The sequence below is a fragment of the Euprymna scolopes genome, chromosome 34 (genome assembly GCF_053919585.1).
Source record: "Euprymna scolopes isolate OS-2025 chromosome 34, ASM5391958v1, whole genome shotgun sequence".
NCBI lineage: Eukaryota > Metazoa > Mollusca > Cephalopoda > Sepiida > Sepiolidae > Euprymna > Euprymna scolopes.
Genome location: NC_136515.1, coordinates 79,130,153 through 79,153,256, shown reverse-complemented (window position 1 = coordinate 79,153,256; position 23,104 = coordinate 79,130,153). Strand labels below are relative to the sequence as shown.

The following is a 23,104-nucleotide window of genomic DNA, read 5'->3' as shown; positions in this document are numbered from 1 at the left end:
GCCGGTGCCAAAGTTATTTGGCCACACTGACCAATCGGTTGGCAGGGCGCATTGATTTGAGCTGTCCTCTTAAAGACTATTTTTAGCCCTTAACTGCGATCGCCAGAGAGACGCCAGCAAGCGACCTATACAGACCTCTCTCAATCACCCCTCCCACTGCTACTTGTTGGCGACTGCAGTCTGATGGCAGACGACACCTTCAAACAGACATTTACACTTTCTTTCTTTCTCTCCAGTTTGAGATACAATCTCGCCTTTTTTTAAATAAACCCTTTATTATTGTTAATTTAAGTAATTATTAAGAGAGAAATGCACAACATTTCCCTCCTATACTCACTTATATGTGCTCAGTTATGAATCAATTTATGCAAATTTTGGAATATGACATTTTTATTCCATTTTTGGTACACCATAAAGATTTTTCTGTAATTTATAATTAGATTGAATTCTGGGCAGGCACCTAAAATCTTATATAACATTATTGGTGTGGTTGAAAGAAGAAATTGCCAGAAAACAAGTGCAAATAAATGCATTTATTCATGGTTCTTCCAAAACAACACATTTTATTACATTTCCCAAGTGTTTTTGCACACACGTGCTTTTTAAAAATCTCTTATGTACATCTATATCAAAAACACTTGTAAACGTTTTTGTTTTTTTTTTACTTCGCTTAATCTTTAGTTTACCCTCCCCCCCCTCCTATACACACAGCGTTTTTTTTTTCTCTTTTTTTTTTTTTTTTTGGTTTTGGTTTTTCTGATTTTTTTTAACATCGTTTCAGGGTTATTACTTATCCCCCCCCCCCCCATACACACACCTACAAACACCCGGGCAACGCCGGGTACCCCCCCCCCCGCTAGTACTTTCATAAATCAGAGTCTGTTTTTGAACCCAGTCAATGACGGATACTTTTGCTAGTATATATATGGCCTAAATCTTGTATATTTTTTTGGGGGGTAGGGGCGAGCATGCTGAAATTTAAAAGAAAATTATTTCCCTTACCTGATTATTTATAAACTTAAAGATTACCATTTAGATTAAAAATTTCCCTTCTCCTTTTTTTTTTTAAAGCTTCTGTTGAGTATTTTTTTTTTCTTTAAATATTTCTTGGTGTCTTTAAGATACTTTTTTGTTTTTTAAATAAAAATTTAAATCCCATTTTATTAACAAGTTTTTCTTCCCGTTCTTACAAATATTTTTTTCTATTTTCAGTATATGAAGATAACCAAAAAATATTTATCAGAGCTCATATTGACCTTAATCTCAGTTTGGGTCAATTATTAAAGGTACGATGTGCATTTTTTAAATGTCAAAAAATATATATATATATATATTATTTATTTATTTATTTCAATGTCCTATTTTTTTTTCATCTGTTTTCCATCATTTTCATTTTATTTTTTTATCTTTCTTTTAATTTTTTTTTGTTTTTTTATCTTTTTCTTTTCACATTTTTGTTTATCATCATTTTCTTTTCTTTTTTTTCCCTTGTTTTATTTTTCATCTTTTCATTCTTTTTTGTTTTCATTATTCATTTTTTATTTTTATCTTTTTATTTTTCTTAAATTTTGGAGATGATGTTTGATAATTTGTATTTGAATTACTATTTTCATCTTTTTTCGCGTTTTGGCAGATATAACCTTAGGCCTTCTTTAGGTACACTGCAGGCAATAATAACAAATTATCATTATAATTATTTTCTTTTTTTTGTTTTCTTGACGTCTAACTTTTCCTATTGTAAATTTACTTATGCTGCCCGCCATCATCAACTCCTCCCTTCCATATTTTAAGTGATCTACAACATAATTTTTTTTGGAGGGGGGGGGATTTATGTAATCATACCCCTGAAGTTTGGATACAGAAGTCATTGAATCCTTTTCACTTCCTCCAACCAAAGGCTGGAGGGGGTGTCAAAGAAACATTCTGGAATCCTTTTCTCTTATGTGCAGGAGCGGCTGGTGAAGTCTCGTTGCTTTATAGGAATTTTTAACTGTGCACTGACTTAATTACCTTCGCATAGATGTGTTACTTTTCGAGCTGGAATTTATTTTATTGGTTGAAAAATACTTTGAGTTCACATGTTTCTGTGAAAACTCCTTTGCTTTGGCGAGTGCGGACGTAAGCAGATTTTAATAAAGTGGAAAAAGAAAGAGGGTAGCAATTATAACTATTTGTTTTAAGTCACCACACACTATACTCCTGTGGATTAAATAAAAAAATTTAATTTGAAAATATAAAAATTTAATTTGAAAAATCCTTATAGGTTCCTTGAGTTCCATTTTTCCAGCGACTGTGGCAACAGATTTGATGTACGTGTTGCATTTCAGATCAGGGGTAAAGATCAAGCTCAGAAGCTCGTCAAAACATGGAGCCTCCTCAAAACGAGCCATTCATTTCAATTGATGCCAGAACGTTGATGATGTAAAGATAGAAGCTTGGTTTTAGATGCATCAAAAGTAACTAGCGACCTCTTTCCCCATTTGTACCACATGCTCAAGATCAGAGGCGGGGGGGGGGGGGAATCAGGTTTAGGTTACTTGGCTTCCCCCTGGAAGTGTTCTATATAACAGTCAGTTTAAATCATTTGAAACAAAACACTATGAAAATAACAAAGACAAAACTAATAATTCAATTGACCCCAAAAACAATCTTCTTTTTTTTTTCTGTGTTGAAAATTTCAGTTTGTTTAAACTTTTCTCTTTTTTGATTTTTTAACAATTCAAAAAAAAAAAAAATCATATTTTCATTTTTTTTTTTTTCTGGTAAAGAAAAACAAAAGCTAGTTTTTAAAAAAATATGAAATTAAACTCTAAATTATTATTATTTATTTTTTTTAGAATCCTTTATTTGAAGAAGCTGAGCCCGAATTTCAAACAATGGCCTATTTCAAAACTAAGATTGGAATACGTAATGCCATTAAGGTATGTATGTTGGCATCGGGTGTGAAGAGGTGGTGTTGGGGGCTTAAATATATTAGATTACTATCACTCCTTAGCCGCCTAAAAAGAAAATGGCTGCTGAATTCTTGAAATGTGTTCAATAAGTCTTGTAGATGATGTTTATGACAATGATTTCATGCGAACTAAAGAAATAACAATAGTTCAACATGAATATGGCTGACAATTTTAAAATCATTCAGTGGATTTGTCGGACGTTGGTTAAGAGCTGATTCTTGGAGGTGTGAAATCTGTAATTTATCACGCACATAGAACCGTTATTCGCAGCCAATTGATGGTTGAAGATGGAAATGTTCTAAAATGAATTTTGTCATTGAACACGAAAAAGCTCTTTTTTTTTTTTTTTTTCGCCGAACAAAGCAAACTTGTGAAGAATTTCTTCCAGTTTCAGTTTTTACATAAAACTCAAATTCATCAGCCATTTTCTTTTCTAGACTGCTGTGTCTACGCATTATCTGCCAGGATGTCTTTGAATTAAATAGAATCGATCCTATGTATGACAGTGAACTACATCATATAGCATACGCATCCGATATAACAAGTGGAAACATAATGAATAAATATTCAAAGTTATCGAGAACTTTAATTATAAAATAAAGGAATTTCTCCTGACTATGTGAATGTGTGTTTATATATATATATATATATATATATATATATATATATATATATATATAAATAAATTTACATGGTTGTGACACTGGACATGCTAATGTTTCAGACAAATGGTGGGTTAAAACCAGAAGTCCTGATCAGGCAACTGTGGTTGCTTTCCACAGAAGGAACTAATCCTCAAATGCCTCCTTCTGTGGGAAGCAACCATTTAAGTCGCCTGACATGTAAATTTGTTTATATTAATAGAAATATATCTTACCCTTCTTTTATTGAGCACTCTTAATAACCTCGTTAAATTCATTAGTTATCACTAGGGCTATGGAGGAAGCTTCACATGCAGTGACAGTCCACAATAGATTTTAGTTTACATTGCACTGTAGAGAACCTACTGTTTTATAAAATCATGTTTATATAATGGCTTGAATTAAAGTTTAAAATGCAAAAGTCAAGTATCATGGTTCAGTTGTGCTCTAAACAGAAACATTCATTTCAAACATGGCCCTTACTTATCAAAAAACCTCCTGTTGATTTTATATGCTAGGCCTTTCTGCTTGTGCAGTGATAACACTTCTCAAATTCAGTTGTGATGTTAGGCTGTATGAGTCAAATTTTTTCCATTATCAGTTTTTCAATTATTATCAGAGCATTCTGATACAAAGCCTATCTAAGAACATTCTCAGACACATAAAGTACATTTGTGTGGGTCCATAGGGAACAAACTCTCACACATATACACACAAAATGCCTTTTATATATAAGTAAAGATATATATTCATAAACTGTAACTTATCTTTTAACAAAATATTATAAATCTCTTATATATTATCCTTGTTTGATATCTGAATTCGGCAAGGATTTATCACACTCCAACAATAACTTATTTTCTGCAAACCTAATGCAACTGACTTCCTATAATTTCTAACTCCTGGAAAAAATATGTCAACTCAGTAATTTTACATAATTTTCTTCTTTCATGAAGATGAGATTTACCTTGAAAATTCAAAGAATATAACACCACCAATACCATCTTGGTTTGACACCTTATGTTGGCAAATAATTAATAATCCCAAAATTATTGAAATCTTTCAATATTATCATTTATTCCGTTTTTCTTGTTTCATATCCACATTTCTACCAATCTGCATTGCCATAACCTTCAAATACAACATATATATATATATATATATATATATATACATACACACAAAGGTTTATCACTGTCTATGCCAAAAATTGGTTTATTTGGAAAAAGTGATTGTAGCAAAGTATCGAAAGCTTATTCGATTTGAGTTTATTCAATTGTCTTTTTTAAATATTTTTAGGATGAAATGATTCCGGGTCAAGAGGAAGACCAAGAGGCATTGCTGATAACCCTAACCCGACCGATTATATTGGCACAGCCACAAGACTTTGACAAAGGTTCGTTCTTGTCATCTTTTTCCTCAACATTTAACCTGTGCAGCAGAATTAGCATTGGATTTTCCCTTCACTATTCAACACTTAATCAAGATGAAATCCTACTATCTTAAAAGACAATCAAGAGACTGAATCCAGTTTCTAAACCTGAGCCTCAATCTATGCCCCCCCCCCATCACCTCGCCAAACATTCACGAGAAACACTCGTCTGGCTGAAAACACTATCAATAATTTTCCCCCACTCTTTATCTGTGCATAAACCTAAACGTAGATTCCATGAACAAAGCTTCTTTCTAAAAACTGCGCACCCGTGGAAATATCTTCCGTTTATTTGCTTTTCAACTGACTACAATATGGTTGTCTTCAAGTCCAATGTAAACAAGTTCTTGATGAGCCGTTCCCCTTAAGTAATCCAATTTTACCAAATTTACACTTCTAACGATTACTATGATATTGTCCTTTTGACCTCTGTACACTCTTTAACCCTTATCCTCGAGTGGCCTCTGGACCTTGATAAGTGGTGATTCCTTTGTAAAAAAATAAACTGTACTAAAGATGAGGAGAAAACATTTACTATTATATTGCTTAAACAAATATATTATTAATTGATTAAATGTAGCTGTCATAGTAAGTGCTCATCTGAGCTCCAATCTATGGTCCCCCGCCTTGCCAAACTTGAAAAAAAAAAAACACTCGACTAGCTACAATCATTGTAAACAATTCCTTCCCCACTCTACTGTGCCTAAATCTAAATACAGATTCCATGAACAAAGCTTCTTTTCTAGAACTGCCTGCCTGTGGAACACAGTTTCGCTGGCCTGCTTCCTGGCCGATTTCAATATGGTAGCCTTCAAGTTCAATGTAAACAAGTTCCTGTTGAGCCATTCCCTTAAATAATCTAAATTCTACCCAACTTACACCATTAACAATTACTACACTACCACCTTACATTCATTAACCCTTATCCTCAAGTGGCCTTTTGGCCTTGATAAGTGATGACTCACTTGTAAATAAAAAAACAATGTTAACAAATCCGTGTTGTGAACTGTCCTTGTAAATAATCAAATTTTATCTATTCCAATCCTCTCATAATATTCTTCATCATTCAACTGACAATCCATTCATCTTGTTAATGCTTATCTTTGACTGATTTTTGTTGACTCATTAGTAAAAAAAAAAAAAAAATAAAAAAATAAAACCTTCTCCAAAACAATACTCTATATTTCTCTATGTCAAAAATCTAAAATAAATGAAAATAGTTTTTTGGAGATGAACTCTTCGTTAATTATTTTCATTTTTCTTTTTTAGCTGTGCTTGTTTGGCTGAATTACAGAAATGCTTATGAATATTGGACGGAACAAAGAATGGCCTTAAATCGAGAGGTAAATACTAAAGATCTATCGTTGTCACGTTATTCTACATAAAAAAGTAAAGTCAATCTAAGAAGTATTGTTGTTTGCTTAAAGCATTGTTTAATGGATGAAAGGTGTTTTTAAAGGCTTAACAATGCAGGAATATACAGTCATTGTAAGCAGATTAATAAACAAATAATAAATAATTCAATAATATTTTTTTATTTCCCTGATTGTAGATGTTGTTTTTTTCTTTTGTTTTTTTTTTTTTCTTCAACTGCAGATGGTATTTATTCCAAAGAATCTTTTGAGAGCATCTCTCATCGTTAGTAGTAGAAATGTATATCCACTCTCTCAGCTGTCAACTGTAAAGCGGCCCTTGTGTTAAAATTTTTTTTTATTCAAACACTGTTTTATGTTTAAATTACGTTAACTGTTAAGGGGAGGTAATTCTATTTTTTTTTTTACTTTTCTATAGATTTTCTGATCTATGGGAAGTAATTCTATATTCCTGTTTAAATTTCTTGGTTTAATCTAGTGAAATAATTATATCTATTTATTTATTCATTTTTTTTCTTTTTTTTTTTTACTGTCTGAATTATCACTGATACTGTATTAGGAAAGTAATTAGTCTGTTTGTGTCTTTATTCGAAATATGTTAGATTTTTCTGTTTTACTATTAATTTCTGGTTTTAATTTTTCAATCAGTACTGATTCTTTTCATCTGAGATTTCCCTGATTCCTGTCATTTGCTAATATTTTAACAGTAATGTTTTTATTGGAATTATGTTTTCCAGACAAATATATCATCTTTTACAAACACGTCTCTGTTGCATAAAATGTTGCACAATGAAATTGTTTAGGTTGATTTTTGTAGTACAAGTATAATCTCTATAAAACCTTCACAAAACAATGACTTTTTTTTGTAGGTCCAGACAGCTACCCGACAAGTAATCGATAAATTACCCCAACTCGCGCCATCTGCGCATACCAGTCTAAGTACCCTATTTTTACAGCTCACCGTCGATGACATGGGCATCTGTTTACCCATACACACTTTCAAACAAAACGTAAGTAGACATGTTTTCTTGGGTATTTGTTCTATATGTTAAAATGTAGTGTGTTTAAATTTAGTGTGTGTGTGTTAAAATGTAGTGTGTATATACACGTGATGTGTGTATCTTGAAATATGTATGTTTGATCATCTGAGGGGTGTTGATTAAAAAAAATACCAACTTTGTGGGTATCGGTTTTGTCCTTTTTTAGTTTTAGCCGGACATACACATATATGCACATACACACAGACAACTGCCTTTCATATTATAGAAGATATATGTCTATATAGAAACATTTAATTTAGTTAGGGCACTTTCCAGGTTAGATCAGTGTAATTACTATTCAAGTTTTATAGAAAAACTCAAAATGTTCAAGCAGAATCTTTAGATGCAAATGAACAGTTAATTTTATTCCAGGTAAATTATGTTCAAATACACACACACATAAATAAGTAGGTTCATTTTTTTTTTATTGCATATCTATAAAAAATGTTTTATTTTTTTTTTATTTTATCATACACAATTTTTTCTTCTGATTATTGTCGCTGCAGGGAACCCAAAATGTGTCGCGTTTTATGGAGATTGATCCTGGAACTGCAATGGTGCTGACAATTGAAAATACTCAAATATCTGCGTGTTCTTCAGGATCTCTCGTAAGCAAAGGACGTTTCACTGGTACGTATTACATTAATTGGCTTACAGAACATTTTTTAATTTTTTTTTTATTACATTTTCACCCCAAACGAGGCACATTGCCACTTTGGTGTAGGGGGCTACTATCAGGGGCAACAACTACTGGGGTACTATGTAGGGATTTGGGCAGCAAGATGTCTGTTCACGTTGCACTCGAACTTCTGCACGTCAGTACAGTTGGGGAAGCAGGGACCTGGAATGGAATTCCAAAGTCTAGCGGTTGTGGCGAAGAAACTACTGGAGTAGAAAGATCTTTTACATCTAGGGATCTCTACTGTGTGGTGGTGTGATTTAGCAGCCTGTCGGGTTTGTCGAGGGTGTTCATGTCGTGGGGGCACAAGTGCTTGCAGTTCGTCAGAGCATTCACCATTAAAATACTTGTAGAACAGGCAGAGGGATGCAACGTTTCGTCGATGGGACAGAGGCTTGAAGCTTAGATGCCAGTTCAGGGCCTATCAGGTTTGCGACTCTCTTTTGAACCTTGTCAAGGAGTGAGAGACTAGTAGCAGATGCACCAGCCCAAATATGACAGCAATACTCCATACATGGGCGAATGGTGGTCTTATAGAGGTACAGGATACTTTCGGGTGTTAGTAGTTTTCTAGCACGGTAGAAAGAGCCCACCTTCCTTGCAGCGGCCCTGGCAATGCCTTCAATGTAATTGTTCTAACTCATGTTTCCTGTGAACGTTAGGCCAAGGAGTTTGAAAGATGTACTCTCAGATAAAGAGTCATTGGCCATTGCTATAGATGGTAGAGAAGGTTTCTTGTAATTAGTGAATGAAACCAGTTTAGTCTTGGCGGCATTGAACGTGACCATCCATTTTTGTCCCCATTCCACTACAGATTGGAGGTCATCCTCTAGTGTTTCTGCCATTTCTTTAGATATGTGTTCATTTGTTTTCCTGTCATGCCTGTTATAGAGTGTTGTGTCATCAGCATATATACCCATATCAGAGGCAATTTTGTCGGGGAGGTCATTTATGAATATCAGGAACGGTAGAGGTCCAAGGATAGACCCCTGGGCCACTCCCGCATTTATATCATATTGTTTCGATGTATGACTGTCGAGGACAACCTGGATTTTTCTCTTATCTAAGAAGGATTTAATTATGTTAAGTATTCTACCAGTGATACTGTATGATCTAATTTTCCTGAGGAGACCCTCATACCATACCCTGTCAAAAGCTAGCTAGATATAGCTAGAGCTACCGCTTTGCCCTCTCCCGCTTTGTTCATTGAGTGGTAATGACCTTAACTCTTTACCTGAAATGGGGGAATCTACATCAAATCCGTTACCAAAATCACTGGAAAAAATGTTGGATCATTCTGTCACTCCAGAAAGTATCTTACTCCCGACGCAATTCTTTATCTGTACAAGAGACAAATATATCCTAAGATGGAGTACTATTGACACATCTGAAAAGAGCTGCTCAGAGTACCTTTTCCTGCCTTGACAGGATACAAAACCATTTTCGAAATCTTGTGGACGAGGTCTATTTCACCTCCTTACTTCCCCTTTCTCACAGGAGAAACGTTGCAAGTCTATCTCTGTTCTATCATGTTGTTTTTATGGCAGGTGCTCGACTGAGCTTCAATCTATAGTTTCCTTCTGTAAAACTCTTACAGAAAACACTTGTCTAGCTACCACAACTCTCAACAATTTGCATCACTATTTGTGCCTTAAACTAAACAGAATTTTTATGAACAGAGTTTCTTTCCTAGAACTGTGGGACACAATACTATGGAGCTGTTTCCTTGCTGATTATAACATGGTCATTTTCAAATCTGATGTAAACAAGTTTTTGTTGAATCGTTCTCTTATATAACTAAACCATATACAAATTCTACCATTACTGATCATCACCATGTCATCTCACAGTTTACCTAACGCTCATTAATCCTTATCCTTGAGTCGTCTTGGATCTTGATAAGCAGTGACTCCCAAGTAAAAAAAAAAAAAATTCCTTTACATCTAACACTTTATTTATTTGATCGTATCATTGCTGGCTGGTGCCTATTTGGTACAGATCACAATGAACGACTAGGGACTCTCTATCCTGGACCAGCCTTATTCAATGATCTTGTCACAGCTGTTGAAAACACTTTGAAAATATCATGTCAAGCTGGTCTAATGGATATCGTATTTGACTATCTTATCTTTTAGGTTTTGGTTTCGATTTCAGCTTGTATATTTTTTTTTTTAATTACAAATAAAACATAATATTTGCATGCACACGTCTCAGTTCTTGTATTAATTAAAATATGATATTTGGTTATTTTATGACCAGGCAACACCGGGCAGCCTGCTAGTTATTAATAATTGAGTGCATCTCTGTCTTCTTAAAAGATCTGAATATTTACACGTTTGATTGTTTTTTTCTTTTTTTTTACTTTGTTTAGGTTTTTGCCTCCGATTTGCTGATGATTTTGAAACCTCATGGGACGAATGGAAACCTGTCATAAAAGACGACGGCCTTATTATGAATGCCTGTGTTGTGCCCCAGGGAACTTATGAAGTTTGTTCACGGACAATCAACAAACAAGCAACTGGTTAGTATTGAAAACTTTGTATCTAATATTAACGCTTTACCGCCAGAATTTTTTTTATGCAATAAATATTTTAATAATGAAACCCACACGTGACAGAAGTTAGCATGCAACTGACGCCCAAACATAACTCCTTCATTCAACGAATGCAAAGACCTGTACTTTGAAGATTAATTGGGCTGACAAGCAACGAGAATTAGAAATATTGTTTTTTTGAAAGACGAGCAATTTGAAAGACGAGCAATTTGAAAGACGAGCAATTTGAAAGGCGAGCAATTTGACAGCAAAAGGTTAAACGCTGTTTGTTCTTACATGCGTCTTACAAGATACTAATGATTAACTTATTCGACTAGAAACATTCGTCTGTAATGATCTAATAAGAAACCATGTGGTCTTAATCTTTTTTGATCTTGAAAAAGCGTATGTGCGGTATCCTGAAAGATATTCATAATATGGAAATCAGAGGAAATCTAGCAATGTTTATCCAACAATTTCTGTCGTACAGAACATGTAAAGTAATAGCGGGGGTACTCGGCGTTGCCCGAATGTGGAGAGATTTTATGGTAAGAGTATTAAACAATGGGGTCCTAAAAAAAAAAAAAAATTAACCAATCCCCCGCAAAAAATGAAAATAGCTGCGAGTGCAAAAAAAAAAAAAAATTAGCTGCAGTACTTAGGCTCAAACCTTTAATGCGAAGGAGGAAAAAAAAGTCAACCATTTAACCCCTGCGACAAACGACATCGACGGGTTTCGAAATAAGGCTAGTCATTGCAAGGTGTATGATGACTTTGTAAAAATGTTGACGAAAAAAAGTGACCCCTCCTTGTAAAAAGAGGCCCAGTTGAAGGTGAAAGAATGAATGTTTTTGGCCAATTTTTGGATATTTGTCGTCCGAGTGACTGAATTTTCAAATGATACCAACTTTGTCAGTGTTGGCCACGTGTGTTGCAAGTATTAGATAAACATACGTACACACCAACAGATGTTTGAGATTTATATTATAGGTGCTTGGGAAACATAACATAATACATACGAGAAACAGGGGTACCACAGGATACGTACTATCCGTCACCCTATTTCTAATTAAAATCAATGATATAACTAAAACTGTTTACATGGGATTTGAAAAAACACTATTTGTTGATGACTTCTCTATAACTTGCTCATCACCAAACATGCTAACTATTGAAAGACAAATGTAATATTACCTCAACAAAATAGACCATTGGATTAATCAAAATGAATTTAAAATATTCAAAAGCAAAACCACATGCATTCATTTCTGTAGGAAACAAAAATACCACCTCAACCCACAGCTCAAACTAAATCGACAATTAATACCAGTAGGACAATATACCAAATTCTTAGGAATCATTTTTGTTAATAAGCTGAACTTCAAGGGGCACATTAACTACTTAAAACAAAAATGCTTAAAAGCAATAAACATCTTAAAAATAATATCCAAACCAGACTAGGGAGCAGACTAGGCTACAATGCTCAAAATATACCGTACACATATCAGATTCAAACTGGATGATGGTTGTGCCATATACAGCTCCACTCACAAATCCTACTAAAAAAAATAACCATACAGAATCAAGGTTTGAGATTTAGCCTGGGAGCCTATCGAACCTTACCAATAGAAAGCGTGCATGTAGAAGCCCATGAACCACCCCATCATTTTAAAATGGCAAAAACTTTACTCCTGATCTAAAATGGAACATGTACATCAAATCTGTTGCCAGGGATGCTGGGAAAATGGTGGGATCCTTCTACCACTCCAGAAGATATCTCACTACTGATTCAATTCTCTATCTGCATAAAAGCCAAGTACGTCCAAGGATGGAGTATTGCTGCCATGCCACATCTAGGCAGGAGCTGCTAAAAATAGCCTATCCTGCCTTGACAGAGTACAAAATAGACTTCGTAGTATAGTGGGGGATGCCCTTTTCTCTTCCCTGCAACCTCTCTCCCACAGAAGAGACGTTGCGAGCCTGTCTTTGTTTTATCGTTATTTCCATGGCAAGTGTTCATCTGAGCTCCAATCCCTCGTCCCCCCTCACCAATCTTTCACGAGAAACACCCGTCTGGCTGAAACTACTGTCAATAATTTTCCCCACTCTTTATCTGTACCTAAATCCAAACGTAGATTCCATGAGCAAAGCTTCTTTCTTAGAACTGCACGCCAGTGGAACTCTCTGCCGCTTGCCTGTTTTCCACCTGACTACAACTTGGACGTCTTCAAGTCCAACATAAACAAACTCCTGACAAACCGCCCCCTTAAGTAAGACACTCTATCAAAACCCCCAATACTAATGATTACTACAGTACTATCTCACTGATTACTGTACACGCAATAACCCTATCCCTGAGTGGCCTTTGGGCCTTGATAAGTGGTGACCCCCATGTAAAAAAACAAAAAAAAAACTAACTTTGCTATACGCAACAAAACTGCAAAGCAATTTGGAAAATCCAACATTACAATTATAGAACATGAGCTTCTTTATATATAATTTTCTTTTATAATTATAGAACATGAGCCACTCCAAAATAACTCAAATTGTTAATTAAAATTAAAACCGCTTTCAGTAGTCATGCCATGCAAAAATCTAAATATATATATATGTAAAAGAAAAACATTACAAATAATTTAACAGAAGCAATATGCAGAATTCAAAAAAAATATACACAGATAGGTTGAAAACTGGAACGGGTACAGCATATAGAGATGGGCAAAGCCAATATCAAATATGACTGCCCAATGATACCTCAATATACACAGCTGAACTACAAGCCATCAAAAAGGCACTCAAATGCATCAAAGACAACAACAAACAGAAGTTCATCAGATATACTGACTCCCTATCCCGTATCATGACCCTTGAAGAAGAAAAAACTAAACACCCTTTCATCACAGAAATTATACAGGAATATAAAGGAAATAACCAAAAAAGTTCAGATAATTGTAATAGCCTGAATACCAAGCCATGTTGGCATCCCAGGAAATGAAAAAGTAGACAAACTGGCTAGAGAAGAAGCCACAAACCATCGAAAAAAAAAAAAAAAAAAATCGAAATATGACAGACCTGAAAAAAAAAAAATCGAAATACGACAGACCTGAAAAAAAAAAAATCAAAAAAAAAAATCGAAATACGACAGACCTGAAAAAAAAAAAATCAAAATACGACAGACCTGAAAAAAAAAAAAAAAAAAAAAATCAAAATACGACAGACCTGAAAAAAAAAAAAAAAAAAATCGAAATACGACAGACCTGAAAAAAAAAAATCAAAATACGACAGACCTGAAAAAAAAAAAAATCAAAATACGACAGACCTGAAAAAAAAAAAAATCAAAATACGACATACCTGAAAAAAAAAAAAAAATCAAAATACGACAGACCTGAAAAAAAAAAAAAATCAAAATACGACAGACCTGAAAAAAAAAAAAAATCAAAATACGACAGACCTGAAAAAAAAAAAAAAAAAATCAAAATACGACAGACCTGAAAAAAAAAAAAAAAAAATCAAAATACGACAGACCTGAAAAAAAAAAAAAAAAAATCAAAATACGACAGACCTGAAAAAAAAAAAAAAAAATCAAAATACGACAGACCTGAAAAAAAAAAAAAAAATCAAAATACGACAGACCTGAAAAAAAAAAAATCAAAATACGACAGACCTGAAAAAAAAAAAATCAAAATACGACAGACCTGAAAAAAAAAAATCAAAATACGATAGACCTGAAAAAAAAAAAATCAAAATACGATAGACCTGAAAAAAAAAAAATCAAAATACGACAGACCTGAAAAAAAAAAAAAAGAAATACGATAGACCTGAAAAAAACAAAATCAAATACGACAGACCTGAAAAAAAAAAAAAAAATCGAAATACGACAGACCTGAAAAAAAAAAAAAAAAAAAAATCGAAATATGACAGACCTGAAAAAAAAAAATAATGAATATCTGGAAAACAGGTGGCTAGAGGAATGGAATAAGTACACAGAACAAATTGCATGAGCATCGGCCAAGAATCGGAAGTGAAAAACAAAAAGCTTTGAAGGGAAGAAGAAAAGAGATTGTACTGAACCGAATACGAATCGGACACACAAAACTAACTCATTCCAACCTAATAAAAGAGGAGGAAGCACCAAACTGCACACTCTACAACAAATAACAATCAAACAATTTACTGACAGAGTGAAGAAGACAGAAACACATCTGGAATAAATATTTTGGAACAGCAAGCATTGAAAAAGTGTTGCCCGAACAAATGTATTCAAACTCCTATAAGCTAAACAACATTTTACTTTAGATAAACAAACTTTTTACATCTGAAAACAAACTTATCGGGAAATTTAAAGCATCGTTCAAAGAAATTAAAAATTTTCTCCTTTTCTTGGCATTAAATGACCCTTAGAGGTTGAAATGCCATTAAGCAAACACTCACTCACTGACTCACTCCACCTTCTTGGTCTCTCTCTTGGAACTTCTCCACCCTCTTGGTCTCTCTCTTGGAACATCTCCACCCTCTTGGTTTCTCTCTCGGAACATCTCCACCCTCCTGGTCCCTCTCTCGGAACATCTCCACCCTCCTGGTCCCTCTCTCGGAACATCTCCACCCTCCTGGTCCCTCTCTCGGAACATCTCCACCCTCCTGGTCCCTCTCTCGGAACATCTCCACCCTCCTGGTTCCTCTCTCGGAACATCTCCACCCTCCTGGTTCCTCTCTCGGAACATCTCCACCCTCCTGGTCCCTCTCTCGGAACATCTCCACCCTCCTGGTTCCTCTCTCGGAACATCTCCACCCTCCTGGTCCCTCTCTCGGAACATCTCCACCCTCCTGGTCCCTCTCTCGGAACATCTCCACCCTCCTGGTTCCTCTCTCGGAACATCTCCACCCTCCTGGTCCCTCTCTCGGAACATCTCCACCCTCCTGGTTCCTCTCTCGGAACATCTCCACCCTCCTGGTTCCTCTCTCGGAACATCTCCACCCTCCTGGTTCCTCTCTCGGAACATCTCCACCCTCCTGGTCCCTCTCTCGGAACATCTCCACCCTCCTGGTCCCTCTCTCGGAACATCTCCACCCTCCTGGTTCCTCTCTCGGAACATCTCCACCCTCCTGGTCCCTCTCTCGGAACATCTCCACCCTCCTGGTCCCTCTCTCGGAACATCTCCACCCTCCTGGTCCCTCTCTCGGAACATCTCCACCCTCCTGGTCCCTCTCTCGGAACATCTCCACCCTCCTGGTCCCTCTCTCGGAACATCTCCACCCTCCTGGTCCCTCTCTCGGAACATCTCCACCCTCCTGGTCCCTCTCTCGGAACATCTCCACCCTCCTGGTCCCTCTCTCGGAACATCTCCACCCTCCTGGTCCCTCTCTCGGAACATCTTCACCCTCCTGGTCCCTCTCTCGGAACATCTCCACCCTCCTGGTCCCTCTCTCGGAACATCTCCACCCTCCTGGTCCCTCTCTCGGAACATCTCCACCCTCCTGGTCCCTCTCTCGGAACATCTCCACCCTCCTGGTCCCTCTCTCGGAACATCTCCACCCTCCTGGTCCCTCTCTCGGAACATCTCCACCCTCCTGGTCCCTCTCTCGGAACATCTCCACCCTCCTGGTCCCTCTCTCGGAACATCTCCACCCTCCTGGTCTCTCTCTCGGAACATCTCCACCCTCCTGGTCTCTCTCTCGGAACATCTCCACCCTCCTGGTCCCTCTCTCGGAACATCTCCACCCTCCTGGTCCCTCTCTCGGAACATCTCCACCCTCGGTCTCTCTCTCGGAACATCTCCACCCTCTTGGTCTCTCTCTCGGAACATCTCCACCCTCTTGGTCTCTCTCTCGGAACATCTCCACCCTCTTGGTCTCTCTCTTGGAACATTTCCACCCTCTTGGTCTCTCTCTTGGAACTTCTCCACCCTCTTGGTCTCTCTCTGGGAACATCTCCACCCTCCTGGTCTCTCTCTCGGAACATCTCCACCCTCGGTCTCTCTCTTGGAACATCTCCACCCTCTTGGTCTCTCTCTGGGAACATCTCCACCCTCCTGGTCCCTCTCTCGGAACATCTCCACCCTCCTGGTCCCTCTCTCGGAACATCTCCACCCTCCTGGTCCCTCTCTCGGAACATCTCCACCCTCCTGGTCCCTCTCTCGGAACATCTCCACCCTCCTGGTCCCTCTCTCGGAACATCTCCACCCTCCTGGTCCCTCTCTCGGAACATCTCCACCCTCCTGGTCCCTCTCTCGGAACTTCTCCACCCTCCTGGTCCCTCTCTCGGAACTTCTCCACCCTCTTGGTCTCTCTCTTGGAACTTCTCCACCCTCTTGGTCTCTCTCTCGGAACTATCTCTCTCTCTTTCTTTAAATCTTAATTTTTTTCTTTCAGATCCTCCCAGTAATGCGAAATGGATCTTGAATGTTTTATGGGAGATGGAAGGTATTGAAGTCCACTTGGACACAAATATTGGAAAGAAATTATCAGGACTTGCGCACACCTTAACTGCTCTTGCAGGTGATCCAAATGATGATGAAGCTGTTGACATCCTTAATGAAGCAGACACGCCTGACAGAAAGACAAGTAAAATGTCCTGGAATCAGGTAAGAAATCCTTAGCAGCTTCTCTACATCACACTGCTCTCTTTTCAAAATCTAACATAACGACACTTAATGCTAGGTATAATCACATTGACACACCGGTTCTTCTTAGATCAGTAAAGTTTAGCAATGTTGAGCTTGGTCAGTACCAGATGGGTGACCACTTGAGAATATCAGGTGTCGAAACGAAATACAGCCTTGTAGATGCTTTTTAGCAAGTACTACTTCAGTATAATATTCTAATCTGAACGTGTTGATACAACGCAGCAATCAACCTCTGAGCAGAATTTCTGTTCTCCATCATGTGGAAAATCTCTCTGAAGAGAGCATGCCATTCATATTTTGTTTGAGTGACCATTTAGAGATACCAGGTGCTGTATGTGGAAGGATAGCACAACTTCTCTGCAAAAAAGAAATACAGTTCTAACGATACTTTAGAAAGTACTACTTCAGTATAATCTGCTGATCCAAATGTATTGAATCAATGCAACAATCAACTCCTTTGGACAGAAGTTTGGTTGTCCGTCATGTAGTAAATCTCTCCAAAGAGAGTATGCAATTAATTTTTTTGTTTGATTTCTCTGTAAGTATGAAATCAAACTCCTTTCTTTTGTGAATGCTAATCCGGATGTATTGACAAAGCATAACAATCCGCTCCTGCACAGAAATCTTGTTCTCCATCATATGGTGAATCTCTTTAAAGAGAGTATGCTACACTACCATTTAAGGCAATTAATTTTTTTTTTTTTTTTTTTTTTTTTTTACAAACTCCCAAAGTCTTACTTATTTTATGCAATAAGATAAAGTTATTTAAATCTTTTGGATAATTTTTTTTTAACAAAGGAGTCACCATTTATCGAGGCCTGGAGGCCACTCAATAATAAAGGTTAATGAGTGTAGTCAATGGCACAATATCGTAGTAATCGTTAGTAGTGAAAATTTGGTAAATTGGATTATTTAAGAGGACAGCTCATCAAAAACTTGTTCACATTAGACTTGAAGACAACCATATTGCAATCAGTTGGAAAGCAAGAAAACAGAACAGAGTTCCACAGGTGTGCAGTTCTAAGAAAGAAACTTTGTTCATGGAATCTACGTTTATGTTTAGGTACAGATAAAGAGTGGAGGAAATTATTGATAGTGGTTTTAGCTAGACAAGTGTTTTTTGTGAAAGTCAGGCAAGGAGGCACTATAGATTGAAGCTCAAAAGAGGTTTGATAATTTGTATTATTGTGGACCTTGATAAGTGGTGCTCTATACTAAAAAAGGTTTTGGAATTCAAAACTTATTCAAGCTCGCACCTTCTACTGATGAGATTATTTTAATGCCATAGCATTGAACGTTAATAAAACGGATCTAGGTCATTGGTGTCCTACGTCTAAAGTGTCCTAGGTCTTTAGTTTACCTTTTTATTTGTGTACCAGTAACATAAATAGTGAATAGCCACCAAGATTCATGACAATTCGAAAGTCCTTAGCGCTTTTAATTTATTCTTAAATCATCCAAATAAAGTCAAATAAATTCTAAATTCATCGAAATAGAGTAAAGTAAATTTTACCTTATCAGAGCACATGGAGTGAAAAACGGATAGATCATGCTAAAATCAATTGGGATAAATACTAGTTCTGTTTTAGATGATTGAATAGGGGTTCTCCCCTTCTTTGTCTGCCCCCTCGCCCTCGTTCCTTTGTTGGCCGTCCATTATTTAAGCAGCTTGAAGATGTAAAATTTATTACTCAAAATCTTCGTATGGAATTGTTTTACATTTTATTTACATGTACTTTGTTTGGCGCGATATATAACATGTATTGTGAATTTTAATCATAATAAATCGGACCAAGTTTCCCTTCATATTTTTTACCCTTAGCAAAACAGTGGTGGTTGGTAGGAATTTTTATTTCGGGCTGGGGTGTCACTATTCTGTCCTTAGTTGGGTCAAAGTCTCAACAAAACAGACATTACCGGTACACAAATGAAAATGTACACTAAAAACCTAGGTCACTAAGACTGTTGGACATTTATGATTAAAATTTGGTTTCCAAGTCAGACATAAGCTGAAGTATATTTGTACCAAATATGGTTGGATTGCAGGAAGAATAATGAATTTTATTAATTGCATGGGTAGCATTTTTTAACGGTCACTCTGTATAAAGGCTATTTAATTTCTTTTTTTAAGGGTCACTCTGTATAAAGCCTATTTAATTTCTTTTTTTAAGGGTCACTCTGTATAAAGGCTATTTAATTTCTTTTTTTAAGGGTCACTCTGTATAAAGGCTATTTAATTTCTTTTTTTAAGGGTCACTCTGTATAAAGGCTATTTAATTTCTTTTTTTAAGGGTCACTCTGTATAAAGGCTATTTAATTTCTTTTTTTAAGGGTCACTCTGTATAAAGGCTATTTAATTTCTTTTTTTAAGGGTCACTCTGTATAAAGGCTATTTAATTTCTTTTTTTACTCTTTATGACCTGAATTATAATGTAGATTATTAAAAACGTGTTTATTTAAATTGTTTTAGTTTAGAGGGTAATGATTGGGGCTATGACAACAGCATATTCTTTTCTTTGTTTTGATTATCCATTGATATCTTATATGCTTTTATATAGAGTGATGTGGTTCTCAGTTGATTGTGTCTGTGTCAGATATATACTCGAGAGCCAAAACAATGAAAAGAATATGCTGTTGTCATAGCCCTACTTATGATTCTATGATTGTCTTTAAACTGGAAAAATTATGAAGTTCAGTAGTAAAACTACCACTGACAATTTTTGCATTTCATAAATTTACCCTGATTATTATCCATTGACACAAACGAAACCCTCCCCTCTCTGAGACAGATGATGGCATACTGAATGAAAGCAACGGGTAGTTGCGATTTGGAGGTATCTGTCATCTACCTAGATACTGAACTAATACGTACAAGGCGTGTTTGAATCAATTCCCATTTTATTTATGCTGTTATATTCATTTATTTACAACTGAACGAATTAGTTCAACCAGATAATAAAGAGTTGCTTTAATTTTTTGTTTTCTTTTTAAAATTTTCTTGTTTCTTTTAATCATAAGCATGAAGCGCCAACCAGAAGACAGACTATCGCAGCCGAACATTTGCCTGCCTTTGTGTTTGATACTACGCTGGAACCCAAAGTGAGAGCAAGACTCATTGAAAAAGAAATGAATGAGCAAGCTATTGTTGTTCAGGATCTCAAGTGAGTACACCATCTTTCGGATTCACGTTTTACCTCTGCATAAAGCTCATAAAGATCATGCCTACAGATTGTTTGGTCTGCATGAAGTTCTATTCAAGATTGTAGGCTTTTGCCCCATTGAGTTATATTCTGAGTCGAGATTGAAATATATTTTGTGTGTTCCTCTGTAATTTTCTGTTAATCTTCATCTCTTTTCGCTCTGGCCAAGTTATCATCTTTCACATTCTAAAATCATCGAAATAGAGTCAAGTAAATTTTACCTTATCAGAGCACATGGAGTGAAAACGGATAGATCATGCTAAAATCAATTGGGATAAATACTAGTTCTGTTCTGGATGATTGAATAGGGGTTCTTTAAATATTTTGTGTACAGTCTTGCATCTCCATTGCTTGAACAATTGTCACCAAACTTGTTCAAAATACTGACTAACTTGTGTTACGATATGACCCTCGTGGGTTCCAATTTGGAATTTATTCCCGATTATGTATTGTTATATCCTGTTCAACGGTATATAATAATATGACAAAATACGCCGAGTGGAATATGTAACAAAAAGGTTTATTGGTACTTCGCAATAATACGAATACAAAATGGCGGCTTGCTTTTGAAGTTTGATAAATGAAAATGAAGGTAAAGAAAAAGGAACTTAGCATGTGAGAGCTAAATGCTCGTCCCTGGGAAGCTTGGTTAACCGGAGTACACTTGTAGAGTGTAAGATGTGAGACTGGTAGGCTCTTTTATATACTGTTTCGTATCCGGTTCGATACGTAGTTATGTCCCTTATAATTATTATCATGTTAAGAAAAGAAAAAAATGTAATCTGCCGGTCATGGACAAAATAAAACATAATGCAATGTTCCAATGGGTCTAAACTAAGCAGACAAAGGAAGTAAGTTCGTAACCAATGTCTTTCTTTTTCTCTTTCAAACAAAACATAGAATGTCAAAATTCTGTCTGAACGGGTCAAAACAATACAGAGCAAAAACAGGCAGTTCACAAGTTAACCAATGTCTCTTTTTTTTTTCTTCTTTTTATTATATAATACTAGCATGGATACCTGACATTGACCAGATGGACATGAAGTTTGCTCTGGACACAGCTGCTATACTAAGGATATTGAGCACTCTCATTAATACCCCCACTACAATTTAAAAAATAAAAGAATGAAATTGCCCCCAAAAAGAAGTATGTGACAACCTCCCCACTAAATATTTTGGCAGAAGTGATACAAAGAGAACCTACTTTTTTTTTTTACATGGTAGTCGCCACTTATCAAGGCCCGGAAGCCACTCGAGGATAAGGGTTATTGCGTGTACAGTAATTAATCGGATAGTATCGTAGTAATCGTTAGTATTGGAGATTTGATAAAGTGCCTTACTTAAGGGTCCGGTTCATCAGGAATTTGTTTATGTTGGACTTGAAGGCATCCAAGTTGTAGTCAGGTGGGAAACAGGCAAACGGAAGAGAGTTCCACAGGCGTGCACTTCTAAGAACAAAGCTTTGTTCATGGAATCTACGTTTTGATTTTGGCACAGATAAAGAGTAGGGAAAATTATTGACAGTGGTTTCAGCTAGACTCGTGTTTATCATAGAAGATTGGCAAGCGGGGACCAGAGCTACTCTCCGGAGATTGAGCACTTTTTGTTGCCCGTTGCACTGAACCCCCTCCCTCTCTATCAATAAATGAATCAAAACAGCTTTTCTATCAAAAATAGCATGTGTACTCATGCGATCGCAAAAAAATGAGTCTTACATAAAAGAGTAAGAAGGGGAAAAGTTATGGGCAAACGCATTTACCCACGAGTGCTTACGATGTCATGACGTTGAAAATAAGCTTTTAAAACATCGTTTTAGTTTGATACGCATGCATGACTTGTGAAAACAACAACACGAAAAATGACTCCCCTCCCAAAAAGTGGTCCAGTTGCGACAGAATTAATCTTTTTTCTAGTTTTCACATACTTCACTGTCCATACTGGAAACAAGTAGAATTGTTTTTTAAGCCGAAATAAACGTTTTTATGTTTTAAAAATGATTACGTATGACTTCTTGTGTTATTTCAAAAAAAAATAAGCAGCTACAATGTAAAAAAATATGATTTCCGTAACCCTCGAAATAAGAAAAATGTTTTCGTTTTAATTTAATTAACCACCAATAAAAAACACCAATAAAAAATGCCAAAAAAAACCAAAAAATATTTAAATCTTTTAACCCTGATTAAATGCAAAAGAAAAAAAAAATGTAAAAAAATATAAATAAAAGAATGTTTGTTTTGTTTGTTTTAATTAAAGAATTGTCATTGGATTGGAATTTTTTGTTTCTTTATATAAAAACGGAACCTCTAATTAATTTAAATCTCTGATAAAAAAAAAAATCGAAATAAAGAAATTGTTTTTTGTTTTAATATAATTATCCGCCGAAATTCATGGTAACATGTCTGTTCCCTGATTTGGGATAAGCATAATTCTTTGAGGTGTCTGCCCTTTTTTGCTGCATCGATAAATACATATGGGCATGTTGGCTCTTTGTCCCGTGCAGTTATTTCCAAATTGAGTTAATTAGGGTGTGCGGCGAATTCAACCATTTCTTCATTACGGATTCTGTCATTCCGTGCCTGCCCATCTCGACGGTTGATATCAGAATATTTATTTTGAAAAAATATTTTTT

The 23,104-nt window shown here is 36.0% G+C and overlaps 1 protein-coding gene across 1 annotated transcript in view; it reads left to right on the top strand.

Moving 5' to 3' along the window:
* Window positions 1-23,104, top strand: part of LOC145259303 (bridge-like lipid transfer protein family member 1) — a 454,810-nt gene that overhangs the window by 192,516 nt on the left and 239,190 nt on the right. The window contains 9 exon segments of the mRNA XM_080117188.1: window positions 1,213-1,286; window positions 2,838-2,921; window positions 4,895-4,991; window positions 6,297-6,370; window positions 7,270-7,410; window positions 7,947-8,070; window positions 10,491-10,640; window positions 17,022-17,233; window positions 20,294-20,436. Coding sequence (XP_079973314.1) covers window positions 1,213-1,286; window positions 2,838-2,921; window positions 4,895-4,991; window positions 6,297-6,370; window positions 7,270-7,410; window positions 7,947-8,070; window positions 10,491-10,640; window positions 17,022-17,233; window positions 20,294-20,436 — 1,099 coding nt within the window.